At 39.8% G+C, this 14,318-nt stretch overlaps 1 protein-coding gene across 1 annotated transcript in view; it reads left to right on the top strand.

Moving 5' to 3' along the window:
* The window catches only part of tmod2 (tropomodulin 2), a 31,870-nt gene that overhangs the window by 6,197 nt on the left and 11,355 nt on the right, over window positions 1–14,318 (top strand). Inside the window, exons 2-9 of the mRNA XM_057844801.1 lie at window positions 2,515–2,734; window positions 5,697–5,853; window positions 10,458–10,580; window positions 10,768–10,836; window positions 12,718–12,848; window positions 12,928–13,035; window positions 13,104–13,247; window positions 13,450–13,594. Coding sequence (XP_057700784.1) covers window positions 2,609–2,734; window positions 5,697–5,853; window positions 10,458–10,580; window positions 10,768–10,836; window positions 12,718–12,848; window positions 12,928–13,035; window positions 13,104–13,247; window positions 13,450–13,594 — 1,003 coding nt within the window. The 5' untranslated portion in view covers window positions 2,515–2,608. The remainder of the gene's footprint in view (window positions 1–2,514; window positions 2,735–5,696; window positions 5,854–10,457; window positions 10,581–10,767; window positions 10,837–12,717; window positions 12,849–12,927; window positions 13,036–13,103; window positions 13,248–13,449; window positions 13,595–14,318) is intronic.

The raw sequence follows: 14,318 nt of genomic DNA, 5'->3' as shown, positions 1-14,318 counted from the left end.
AAATTGAAGAAAAGTACGCCTTGTGTTTGGAGGATTTGTTTTTGGGTTTGCTGGCTGTTTAGTGACACTCACGGCAACAAACGGAAAGGGGTGAGCGGTGCCGCACCAAGCCACTTCGGCTGCATTTTGGCACATGAAAAATAGCGAATACCGTACTAAGGTATGACGGAAAATTTTAGTGGTTTTGAAACCGCGACGTTTTCACACCACGGGAAACCGTGAAACCGGTAACCGGCACATGTCTAGTTGTACTGTGGTTCTAAGTGTTGGATGGTGTGTCTTTACTCACGAGAGATAATGGCTCGTCATCCAGAATGAATTCTTCGGCAATGACTCTTGTTATTCCCTGGGCTTTGGGACTGTCGAGTGCCAGTTTGTCACGCATAGCAAAAGTTTCTGCCAGTGTTAGTTGCGTAGGACCTTTCTTTTTGTCTTCAGTTTTCTTATCATACGCCATATATTGTTTGTGGTGGTATTTCGCTAAATCCTTGATTAGTTTGGTTGTATTAAAACTTCTTACAGCTTTACCACCACACTTGACTTTATTGTGGCATATGTTGCACTCCGCCTCTTCGTCTTTGTCGTCCTTTAAGGTGATGGCCGCAGCTGACATTTTTACCGATAAAGTCTCTCGGTAAATTTTGAGACGGTAATGTAGTGTGTTGAAAGTGTGCCGAAGCAAAAACTGTAATGGATTATGTAAATCGGTGAGCTGGAAAACCCGGACCGGACTTTAAAAAAAAAAACTGGATCTGAAGTCTGGATCGGAATTTTTCCGTGTCGGCTGATCCAATACCGATGCGCATTTTTTTGCCCATATCGGTGTCCGATCCGATCAAAATATCGGATCGGGACATCTCTACTAAAACAGTGAATAAAATACTCAAGTCCCCATTCTGTATCAGCAGCTGTAAACTACGTTCAATTAATGTTGTGAATCAGCCGTTAAAGTTATTTGTAAAAATTGCTCCCGTTATTCCATATTTTCCCTTCTATCTACTTTCGACATGACAAAGTTTTAAAACCCTGTCATCATATAAAGATGGATTCAAGTCAATATTTTACCGAGTATGGGTATTTTAGATAAAAAGTAATTAGCTTAGCAACAACAGAGCCTTCTAGAGAAGTCTACTGCTTTAAGATGGCGGCTATTTACTAGCGCCGGTAAGTCTGTCATTTCGCATCTAGTTCTTTGTACATGTTCTAACCCCGCCGTCGTCTGTCATTCACATCTAGTTCTACATATATGTGATATCTACCGTAGCCATATGTTGCCGGATGTTTGTAGCAACGAGCAACTGGGCGCTGTTTGTAGCGGCTGTCGCCCGCAGTCAGGTATTATTGTTTTTTTTGTTTTTTTTCCTGCTGTTGAGGAACATCAGTTGGGGTGGTGTGTTTTTGAATGTGCAGTGTTTGGTTTTATCTCATAGGTCTTGATTAAAGCCATCAGCATTGACATTTGATTTCAACCTAATCTTGTAAATGCCCCTGCTGTGACTCTTAGCATTTGCCCTGTAATGTGTTTGTTGTGGTGATTTAATGGAGCAGGCTAGGGAGAGAGTTAGGGAAGGACAGAGGTTGAATTGTGGAGTAAAGGAACTGAACACACCACAAGAGTGGTGGAGCAAACTGCTCAGGAAAAACCCTCCAAAGTGCAGAAATCACTGACTCTGACAGCTTTGGGAAAACTGCCAGAAAAATGTTCAAAGAATCTTTTGCTAAACCTCACAGTTACCCCTTCTGTCTCAGTGTTTACAATGCGAAATTATTCAGGTGGAGGGGGCCTGTTTTATGTAATCCAGAGGTTGTAGAGGCGTACTTTATGTTCACTTTCTTTTGCAACAAAATAGGCCAAGAAAACCATTAAGGATGTGTAGGGTTAAATGTCGGCACTTACTTTAGATGTGGACTGCTGCTGGGGAATCTGGAAATGATGAGGTCATGCTGTGTTTCAACTGTGGCGTGGGAGAGTGGACTAAAAACGGAGGTCTCATCACAGTTTCACAGGATACACACTCACTCTGTTTTTAATCATTTACATGCACTCTGTCACAGTCAAAATTGCACTGTAATGGCACATACGGATTCAAGATTCGGTTCAAGTATAATATGACTGGAGTGGAATGGAGTAGCCCATTAGGTTTAGCGGAGGAAAGTTAAACAGCCTATTTAGGAGTGGTCAGTCGAGTGTATGAGAAAGTTGCTTCTTTGTTCCAGCTGTGTGTTGCGCCATTGCAGTTTTACGCGCAGCTGTGATCAACTATTGTTTCACAAGGATGAGATCAACATTGGCCTCTTCTACAAAAAGACTTGATTTAATTTGCCGGCATTTTTAAATTAAAGGTTGAGGCATCCACTTAGATACGAGGACGTCCTACTAGGGAAAATACAGAAGTAATGACGTTTTCTCATTACAAATAATCTTCAAATGGCAAAGTTCTAAATAGCATTGACAACAAAAGTAGTTCACGATATACTAAAAAAAATAAAACAAATGGCTATTTTTTTTTCCAGGTTGCGGTGTCTCTGCTGTGGCGTGACAAGGACGAAGCTTCTGAAGTGGGGCTGCGGTCTGTTGTTCTGTGCGGTCTTGCAAGCAATAGCGACCATGGCGTTGCCATTTATAAAGGACCTGGACAAGTACAAGGACCTAGATGAAGATGAGCTCCTTAACAATCTGTCAGCGGACGAGCTTAAACAGCTGGAAACGGCCCTTGAGGAGATGGACCCCGAGGTGGGCCTTTTTGATTATTACAGCTCCTTGCAAAACGTATGGATTCACCAGTCTCGGACGAGCATTCACTCAGACATTTCATCATGTAGAATTAACTCTGATAAAAAGCTTGAAAAAATAATGAATTACTGCAACTCTTTAGCATTCAGAAACACTAAAAGAAAGAAAGAAAAAACATTGTGGTGGTCAGTAAATGTTAATTTTATAGAGCAAGTGCAGGGAAATATATATGGAATCACTCCATTCTGAGGACAAAAAATATGGAATCATGAAATACAAACAAAGAAATAACAATCAAAACACATCTCTAGTATTTAGTAGCACCACCTCTGGCTTTTATGACAGCTTGCAGTCTCTGAGGCATGGACTTGATGAGTATTCTTCATCAATTTGGTGCCAACTCTCTTTGATTGCAGTTGCCAGATCATCCTTGCAGGTGAATTATTATATAATTTCAATAAATATTGAAAATATGTTTGTCATTTTTTCAAGATGACAGTGCATCATGCCATAGAGCTAAAACTGTTAAAGCATTCCTTAGAGAAATACTCATCCAGTCAATGTCATGGCCTGCAAATAGCCCAGATCTCAACCGTATTGAAAACCTGTGGTGGAAATTGAAAAAAATGGTCCACAGCAAGACTCCGGCCTGCAAGGATGATCTGGCAACTGCAATCAAATAGAGTTGGCACCAAATTGATGAAGAATACTCATAAAGTCCATGCCTCAGAGACTGCAAGCTGTTACAAAAGCCAGAGCTGGTGCTACTAAATACTAGAGATGTGTTTTGATTCTTATTTGTTTGTTTGTTTCTCATGATTCCATATTTTTTTCCCTCAGAATGGAGTGATTCCATATATCAGGCATGAAAATCTCTTACCTTTTGGCGAAATTCGCCGTTTTGAAGTAAAAAAAGGTGACCTACATGAATTGTGTAGATCCGAAGAGAAATTTTTTTGGGGTTGGAGGGGGGTTGGTCGGGAGTAGGCATGTGCCATTTACCAGTTTTACGGAGTAATGCCAGAGTATGGTGTTCGCCATTTTTCATGTGTCAAAAATTGAGCCAGAAGTGGCTTGGCAAGGCAGCGCTAACCTTACCCCTGTTTGTTGCTGTGTGTGTCAGTGACGCTATTTCAGCGAACCCAAAAACAAACACAAGGCATACTTTTCTTCAATTTATTGAGCTCTCAAATCGTGGTAACTGAAATTTACAAAATGAATACATTTAAAATACAATAGTATTTTTTCTTTTGTGAGTAGGTTCAACAGGTTAGCAAAACAAACATTTTCCTTTCAAATTCAATATACAAACTAACTAAAAACTTACAAAGACGAATGTTAGCCTAGGCTTAGCTGGGAGAGCAACTTCGTTGAGGTTATAATCACAGCTGCTGAGTGAGAAACAAGATCGCTAGTCACAGACAAGTCACAGATCGCTAATTGTGACAGATGATGCCCTAAGCACAAATTCATGTTCGCTGGACGAGGAGAGGTCTCACTCCCAATGTTTTTTTTTTAGATGAATGCATTTTCCAGCAAATTGAATTCGGTGAGTAATGGTTTCAATCATTTTAATATTTTGCGGTATAACAAAGTTACTGCCATTCGTTGCAGCTTGCGTTGAACACTGCCAGAGCTAGCCAAATCTCCGGTGAAAAAATAGCTCTCGTTAAGTTGGCGTCAAGCTTGTGTACTTAATGGTAATATAAACGAAGAAACACATGCTTCTTTCTAATATCGCTGTAAATGGTATTTCAGGGATGCGTGGCACCTTTTTTTCAGTGCAACATTCGTGTACGGCAGGGGTCTCCAAACTGGTCCTTGAGGGCCGCTGTGGGTCCTGGTTTTTGTTCATACCGATCAAATACAGACCTTTTAACCAATGTGGTTTGTACTAAAACAAGCAGCACCTGGCTGCAATCAACTGATTACATTTATAAAACACCAGATTGATGAAAAGGTTTGGTCTTGTTTTGTTGGAGTGAAATCCTGCACCCACTGCGGCTCTATGTGGAATAGTTTGGAGACAACTGGTGCACGGTGTTGAACACCTAACTTGTTTAGCTTCAAAGTAAACTTTGTTTAAAAATAAAACATGGCCAGCACAAGGTGTATGTGTGTCTGTGGTGCCTCCCGCAGACTACTGAAACACAGTGTTGGTTGACAGAGCTCAATATTTTGTTGGTTTGTACAGTGTACCGGTGTTCGGCAATTCCTTGCTACGTGGCGAAACGTCCTACACAATGCTCAGCGCGCTTGCGCAAACATTTGCATGCCTGCGCACATCGGTTAAAAGTGGCGACTACTCACTATTTTTGTTTTTATTAAGTTTTTAATTACCTTTTCATTCCCCCCAAAATATTTTTGCATGTATTACCCTCTCATACTTTTAACCATTGTGTTTTTTTGTGGTAGCTTTAAAGCATTAGTCACGTAGCATATTGAAACCGTCCTTATTTGAAATAACTACATTTAAGTATTTTCTGAAGGCATTTTTAGTACGTTTTGCCTGTATGCATCTAAACAAAACAAGTTGAGAGGGCACGGTAGTACTTTGGGTGTCAAATTCGCCTCATATAGGACATTTCGCCGATGTAGACATTTTGGCAGAACTCCAGAACATATTTCCTCCATACCTTTCTCACCTTTTTAACCCCTGACCCATTTTCATGCCTGATATTGTTTTCCCTGTGTTTGCTCTATAAAATTGACATTTACTGACCACCACAATGGTTTTTATTCATTTTTTTAGTGTTTCTGAATGCTAAACAGTTTCACTTTTGAACTCATTCATTATTTTTTTAAGCTTTTTATATGAGTTTGTTCTACATGATAAAATGTCTGAGTGAGTGCTCATCCGAGACTGGTGATTCCATACTTTTTGCTAGGGGTTGCACCAGTACTTTTTGGTGGAGTTTCATATGCCTAATTTTTTTTTCTGTGTGTCTTTATTCCCTCTCAGAATGCTCTACTTCCAGCAGGTCTGCGCCAGAAAAACCAAACGACAAAACAAGCAACAGGAACGTTTGACAGAGAGCGTCTCCTCAAATACCTGGAGAAGGAAGCCTTGGAGTACAAGGACAGGGAGGACATTGTACCCTTCACGGGAGAAAAGAAAGGTACGTGAAGCTGAAGGACAAGGCATTAACTCAGTTTATGTCTGTTGTAGACAGCTGTAGTTACTCTGCTGCTGTCACTGCAAGTATGACTAAGGCTTGTCCGCTGTGATGCACTTATGCAATATGTCGGGAGCGTGGGGTAGCGCAGCACTGCATGGGGAGAGCCGAAAGAAAATACTTTCATGGGATAGAGCAATTTGCTGTAAGTTCTGTCTTAAACGGACAGAAAACACTTAGCAAATGACCTTCACGTGAAAGCTCAAAGTATATAGGTATGCAAAGCGTGACCTTCTCTGCCTCTGAAATTTCAAAAAAGTAATGTGAAGTTGTAAACACACACACAAAATATGACCGCACTGGTCGGCTCAGCCATTTTGTAACATTGGTTATACTCAGTGCTTAATTTGTAAATCATAAGGTGCCGGAACGCAAAGTACATATGACAGCACAGGGATGATGAAACGGGCACATGTCCCGGATCATACGTAGAAAATGGTACTGAAAACAACACGCAAATGCCCACTTGCCATGCTGTGGGACTTACAGGCTTCAATTTCAGATAATATCCATGGTATAAATGTTATGACAACAATTTACAATTATTTAGGCTATACTCTGCACAGCACGGGCAATTGCCCGCATAACCACTGGTGGGTAAGTAACGTACAGTCTAACTTAAAAAAATTAAACATAAAAAAAATCAGAGATTACAATAAAACCATTATTTTGCGAGTTTCATCCCTCCAGTCTTCTCTGGCCCCAAAGTTTCCACCGCCTTACAAATTGTGCATCCCAAACCAAACCTGAATTTCCCATAAGCGATACTGGCCTGTTGCTCCGGCTGTTGGTGGTCCACCTGGTTGACTGCTGGCGCTATAGCTTGCCCTTGCCCCCACTCCGGGTGGCGCTGAACCTGACCAGCTGCTGCCAGGGTAGCAGCCTCCTGCCCCATGAACCTGGTTAGCTAGGCGCAGTTGCTTTTCTGACTCGCTTTGAACTATCTCCTTCTTTTTGTTGAAATACCGTTTTATCCTGGCTGCTTGCTCCCCAGAAGTTTTTTTTTTTTTGTCAGGAGCGTGATTTGTATGTCCAGCTTTTCAGTGCATCAACAAATCCCCGCCTCTTTCAAATGACTTAAATTTTTTATAAACAAAATGCAATTCTTGGGATTTGTTCTGTAAATGAATTTATGCATATTATTATTTTATTTTATACTGTAGTGTCCGTAACTATGCACGGTCCCTTTAAGAGACGCTGGGACTGGAGAGCTGTGAGATAGTAGAAAGCGAGGGGGAGACGGGCGAGAAGCAAAAGTTTGCGGTCGAATGTGGCGGCAGTCCGCTCTTATTTTGTTTGTTTGTTTTGTTTTTTTCTTATTTTTGCCACAATAAAGTGGAGAAAGCCATCAACAACTCCTCTCCTTCTTTCCCCCCATTCGGGGCTATTACAATACATTTTAAAAAAATGTTTTTATATTATTATTATTTTCTATGCACGAGAGGTGCTGGATCTGCCCAAATAAGTCCCGGAACACACGGAGGCCAAAATCAATAGGTGCCGGATCTTGCCGAGATCCGGCACAAATTAGCCCCTGTTTATACCCATGCGCATAAACAGGGATACTCAAACACGAGTGCAAGTGATGATTAATGACGTCACAAAGCATGGTGGGCAATCTGGAATACTAGCATTTGATTGGCTAAAATAGCACTGCATTGATACAATTAAAAAAATTATTAAAAGCAATCGTTCGCTGCCAGCCTCTTCCATTTAAAATGGATTGGATGTCTAGCACCGTCAATAGCAGCTAATGAGTTTAATGAGTGTCCTACAAAGAACAAGTCTCTCCACTGGAATGCACGTGATAAAGATGTAATTATTCCCTTAATATATGACGAGGAGATTAATTACTCAAATCGTCAGTTAAGAAATTTAGCTAAGGAAAAAAAATCCTTTAATTTTTACTTGCATATCCAAACCACTCCCAAGTAACTACCATAAGTATTGCCACACCGGAAAAATAAAAGTAGAAACCTGACTTTAAATGAACCTAGTAGCATATTAATAACTTCTAATGACCTATAATGTAAAAATCGTGCTGCGCCATAATAATGGCCTTCTGAAAGAGTCCACTTCTCATACACATGCTTATGAAGAGTTTTACAGAACACCGAAGTGTTAAAGCAGTTTAGCAGAAGAGGGAGTGGCAACAAACTATGTAGCAGTGCTTCGTTTATCGTTCCGACCTCAGTAAAGGAGTGACTACCAGAGTCCAACTCCAAAGACGTTTTCCTTGTCGGGACTTTTTAAAGGTTTAATATTCTCTAAGATAATTGAGAGGAAATTGAAAGCTGACATCTTGACATCCATTCTGAACCCGCACTGGCCCGTTAGCCGTAATGCGCCCCATATGTGTATGTGTGCAAGTCCTATGACAACATGGAAAAGTTGAATCATTGCGGTGATTATGTGGAATGTTGCAGATTCCCTTCCCCTTCTTCTCTTCACCCCCTGCTGATAAATGAAAACAAACAACCGCCTTAAGTGCCTTGGAAACGGCTTCACAGGCCTTCTTATTACTTTTTTGTAATTTGTTTTTCTGTTGTTCTTTTGCGCTTGAGTTTTCCCATTCCCAAGTTCAGCTCATAAATCATTCCCCCGCAATTTATCAAAGGTTTGAGATTTGTTTGCGGAGAACATCATACACAGCTTGAGGATTTTAAACTCTGAATAGATGCCATATGTTAATAATTTGCTTCACTTTCTGGAAGAATTACCCGATTTTATCCCATCAGGCATCAGGATTCCTCGTGACGTGAATGATGCCTGTTGTACTCTTCAGCATTTTCTTAATTGAATCCACAATGTATGTTAAACTGGGATTATTTGTATTCTAGGAAAATAAAAACACATCTCTTAATGTCTGTCGTTTCAAATAAACAGGCCCAGGATAGAGGATAATGCCCGTATTTACTGTTTTGTTGGCTTCAGGAAGTGCCAGAACCCCCACCAGGGACCAGTTTGAGCAATTTGATTGGCTCGACTGACTTTTAAGGAAGAAACGAGTAAGGCGCGCCTGTTCTTGACGGGCATGTGGCGCTGGCATTACCGGACTGTGACACCGCAGCAGCGCGGTCAAGATTACAGTTCACTTATTGTTCATGACTTCCTTCCCTCTTCCTCCTCCTTCCCTCTGACTGGTTACCATGGCACTACCATGCTTGCCTGACTCTTAGCCTTAGTTTGGCCTAAGTGAGTATTGTAGTGTGGAATGTTGGTGCAGGGAAACAATTTTATTTTACCTCGCAGATAACAGCAAAAACTGTACCATATGAAAGAATCGGGAAGTATTTTCCACAAACAATGGATGAAATAAGATCTAACATGTTATTTCTGGCAGTGAAGCTAGATCAGAAAGAAATGAGATGAATGTTCTACTTTATTCACCCCGTAAGGGTAATATAGTAGTAAACCTATTTGAAAATAAGGTCCTCTGTTGCCGAAGTGTAATGGAGAGAATGTAAAAAAATTATGTAGCGTGTAAAGTTTAACTGTAATCTGCTTGTGTCCATGATCACTAGAGCTGGGAATCTTTGGGCACCTAACGATTCGATTACGATTACGATTCAGATGGTCCGATTCGATTCTAAAACGATTATTGATGCACCCCCCCCCCCCTTTTTTTTTTTTTTTTTTTTAAATATTTTGTACATTTGTTCCAAAATTGTTCAAAAATACTCTCAGGCTAAACCAAACTACTATTTCAGTATCAAGTTAACATATAGCAGTAAACAAATATACAAAAATAGCAGTAAATAAAAAACTCCAGTCCCCATTCTGTATCAGCAGCTTTAAACTACATTCAATTAATTTAATGTTGTGAATCAACCGTTAAAGTTGTTAAAATTGCTCCCGTTACTCCATAATTTCCCTTTTGTCAACTTTCGACATGTGAAAGTTTTAAAACTATTTTAAAGATAGATTCAAGTCAATATTTTACCGATTTAGGAGTATTTTAGATAAAAAGTTAATTAGGTTTGCTTGGAAGGTTCGCTACAACAGCCTTGCAGAGAAGTGTACTGCTTTAAGATGGCGGCCGTTTACTACATCTGCATCTAGCTTTTTGTAGATGTGCTGCAAACGCTACCGCTACCGTAGTGCATCTAGTCTTATATAAATGATATCTACCGTAACATTATGTGGATGACGTACTTTTGTAGCAGCTTCAGGTATGTTGTTGTGTTTTTTTATCTCGTGGCATGAGTTGAGCTAGAGCTGTGAGTTGAGCATTGGCATTACCCGAGGGGCCGGGTAATGAGAAGCATGATGTTTAGCTACTCTCGCTCCGTTGCTCATTGACCGCGCGGCGCGCTGAGTGTGTTGTACTTCCGCTTTACTTGGCATATTTCAATAATCGGAATTTGGATGTTTGTGAATCGTTCTCGAATCTTCCACGGCCGAATCGCGAATAATCTAAGAATCGGAAATTTTGCACACCTCTAATGATCACCATGTCAGGCAAGCTGTTTTGTTTTCCTGTTCAATTTTAATGAATCTCTTTTTTTTCACACTCTTACCTCAACCCTTTCATTTTGTTTCTCCAGGCAAAGTATTTATTCCTAAACAGAAACCAATGGAAACGCGAAAGGAGAATGTCACAACCCTTGACCCGGAATTAGAGGAAGCCCTGTCCAGTGCCACCGATACGGAACTCTGTGATCTTGCAGGTAAAAGGAACCAACAGAATCTCCTTTTGCTCTCACGCTCATGGCTTTTCACCTTTTATTACGTTCAATAGTCAAAACCATACCATATGCATGCCTACGAAAACCGCTAGCTCCTAAATGGCCTTCTGATATTCTTTTTTTCTAAGGTCGTTCACATGTTTGTGCTCATATGCCTCTTTTTTTACAGCAATCCTGGGTGTTCACACGCTTGTAACCAGCAGTCAGACATACGACGGAACTGGAGATGGCTACAACAGTATGTAGAGTAAAAAACAGCAACCTTTCTTTTTCCTATACAGTGGTACCTCTACATACGAAGTTAATTCGTTCCAGGACCTTGTTTGTAAGTTGAAATGTTCGTATGTCGAGCAGGATTTTCCCATAATCATACACTATAATTCCATTAATTTCTTCCACAGCCCAAAAACCTACACTAAATCCTTAATAGATACTGCTGGTATAATTACAAATGGCAATTAGACATAGCAAAACAAATAAATTATAAATACAAATCAGAGTAATAATATAATAATAATTCCTGTAATAATGTAATGAATCAGGTTCTAATGTGGCACAGGTGTTTTGCGTGCTGTACCTGAACTAGTGCTGCAACGATCAATTGATTAACTCGAGTATTTGATAAGAAAAAAATATTCGAATTAAATTTTGTTGCTTCGAGTATTTAATTATAGTGGCGTTGTAATGGTTTATTTTGAAAGTGTTTGCATTTAATTTTTTTGATTAGGGTGGATACAATGCCCTCTGGTCTGCCTCTTTTTACATGGCTGAATCCAACGGCTCCCTGTTAAGACCAACGTAAGCTTAATTTTTGTTTAAGCTTATGTTTTTTAATGCATTCATAATTTGGTTTATAGGTATATTTAGCCATTTTTTGTGGGAATATGTGTCTGGACGGTTTGTTAAGAGCATTGTAAAAAAACTTTAGCATTTTATAGCATTTAAGCTAGCGGACTTTTTCTATGTAAATTAGCCAATTGTTATTTTGTTGTACATAGATCCTCAATTTAAAAAGAAAAAAAAAAAAAAAAAAACGTTTGAGGCTCAGCGCAGGTATTTTAATTTTTCATGTTCCTTATCCGATTATCGATTATTTGAACTAACTAGTCCGTCGATTAATCGACTACTAAAATATTCGATAGCTGCAGCCCTAACCTGAACGCAACGTGGCAGAGTAAGAAAGGTGCTGCTGAGATTTTACTTTCTGTTTTAATGTTCAGTTGTTGCTACCTTCATCTGCGGAGACAGTAGCCGTGTTGTGCTGCAAAAGATCTGGAATAAATAATTAAAAACCTGTAGAAGCTGGCGATTTTTTTGGGCGATGTTACCACAACAATAATTGTCCCCTTATAGAGAGTGACGAACGAAGGTCGGAGTATTGTCGAGGCAGTTCACAGATGCGCACGCCACGCTCATATTTTTCTATCATTTCCATCTTAATTTCAATAGTAAGCCTCACCTTTTTGCTTGGAACCAGTGTTGATTTCTCTCACAAGAGATCCGTCTTGCGGCAAAACAAAGAAACTCGGCGCTGTCATAAATCGTCCTATTTCGAGCATGTCGTCGGATTTAGCAACAAATGGCGAGTCAAATTTTACGTCGGATTTCGAAAAAATAGTGTGTCGAAGCGATCGGATGTCGAGGTATCACTGTAATTAGTAAGATACAGATACAATTATTGCTACAAATGTTAGTAATGCAAAAAAAATGTAATTCTTATAGAAGGTAAGTGGTTATTTTTGGTAATTAAAAAAACGAGGCCATAATATTTACAAGTTATTTTATATTTTTATTATTTGTTATTTACAGGTGTCACCCACATGACCCAAAATGTGATGTTCGTATATGTGGGCGCCAGATCTCAATTATTATTATTAATTTATTGTTTTAATTATTCAATGAGATGAGATAACGATAAAAGATTAAAAGATTTTATATATTTTTAGTGAATAACTACAATGTTAAAAAAAAGTAAAAAATAATAATAGTAAAATAAAAAAGAAATGCATTCTGGTGCTTATGACCCCCAATAGCCTTCAAAAGTTATTTAAAATTTCATAGTCTTTAAATGAGTGCCCAGTATTGAGTTAATAATCCACTGCTTATTGTTTTTCCCAAGATGTGGTTAAAGGGGAGAAGATGAATCCTGTATTTGACGAGCCACCCAATCCCACAAATGTAGAAGAAACACTAAACAGGATCAAAAACAACGATGCCTCCCTAACCGAGGTCAACCTCAACAATATAAAGGTGCAGAAACATGCTTTTGAGGTCTGTTAATGATCCACTTGGTCAACCTTTTAACCAAGCCCTGTTTATCTTCATGCAGAACATCCCCGTTCCCACTCTTAAAGATTTTGCCAAAGCCATGGAAAAGAACAAATACGTCACCAAGTTTAGCATGGCTGCCACACGGAGTAACGACCCCATAGCAGTGGTGAGGGACACTGGTCTCTTTCTGCCACGCAGAGGTGCTCTATCTTCACTTTTGTGTCTCCGTTGTAGGCTTTCAGTGATACGTTGCGTGAGAACAAGACGCTTCGAAGTTTGAACTTGGAGTCCAACTTCATCACCGGTGCTGGGATGCAGTCGCTGATTGACGCACTGCGAGACAATGACACCCTCACGGAGATAAAGATTGACAACCAGGTAAACGCACATCGAAATAATTGAATTTGGTGAGCAGGTTCCATTTCTTTGACTTGCTGGCTGTAGCTACAGTACTTCAACTTTAATCTACATGTCATATTTTCCACGACTCATTCCAACCACATGATCCTGGATTTAATCAAGTCACCTTCTGAGTGTGTTGGCAGACCTTTTTGAAGCATGAATTGGCTTTGTATTTCAGAGGCAACAGCTGGGTACCAATGTTGAGATGGAGATTGCTAAAATGTTGGAGGAGAATAACAGCATAGTGAAGTTCGGCTATCACTTTACCAAGCAGGGCCCACGCTCTCGAGCCGCCGCCGCGATAACCAAGAACAACGACCTGGGTATGTAATGCACATGCTTATTGAACAAGACCTGTTGTAACTTGGGCAGAATCAGATCATTACATCACGCTCGGGGTGGTTTGCAGTGATCCCTCGTTTTTCGCGGTTAATGGAGACCAGAACCCGCCACGATAAGTGAAAAACCGCGAAGTAGCGCCCCCCCCTCCCAAAAAAAACAACAAAACAATTTTTTTGGTGTGTGTTTTCAATGTATTTATTCAGATTTAGCATCGGAAAGAAATACAGTGGGGAGAACAAGTATTTGATACACTGCCAATGGGAAAACCCATTGGCAGTGTATCAAATAGTTGTTCTCCCCACTGTATATGTATATATATATATACACACTCTGGTCCTTCTAAAAAATTAGCATATTGTGATAAAGTTCATTGTTTTATATAATGTACTGATAAACATTAGAATTTTATATGTTTTGGATTCATTATACACAACTGAAGTAGTTCAAGCCTTTTATTGTTTTAATATTGATGAAAAATATTTTAAAAATTAGCATATTTCAACCTGCCAATACAAAAAAGTGTTTTTTCAATACAAAAAATGTCAACCTTCAATTAATTATATCAGCTATGCACTCAATACTTGGTCGGGAATCCTTTTGTAGAAATGACTGCTTCAATGCGGTGTGGCATGGAGGCAATCAGCCTGTGGCACTGCTGAGGTGTTATGGAGGCCCAGGATGCTTCGATGGCGGCCTTAAAGAGCA

The sequence above is a fragment of the Corythoichthys intestinalis genome, chromosome 1 (assembly GCF_030265065.1).
Source record: "Corythoichthys intestinalis isolate RoL2023-P3 chromosome 1, ASM3026506v1, whole genome shotgun sequence".
Classification (NCBI taxonomy): Eukaryota; Metazoa; Chordata; class Actinopteri; order Syngnathiformes; family Syngnathidae; genus Corythoichthys; species Corythoichthys intestinalis.
This window is presented reverse-complemented; position numbering and strand designations above follow the sequence as displayed.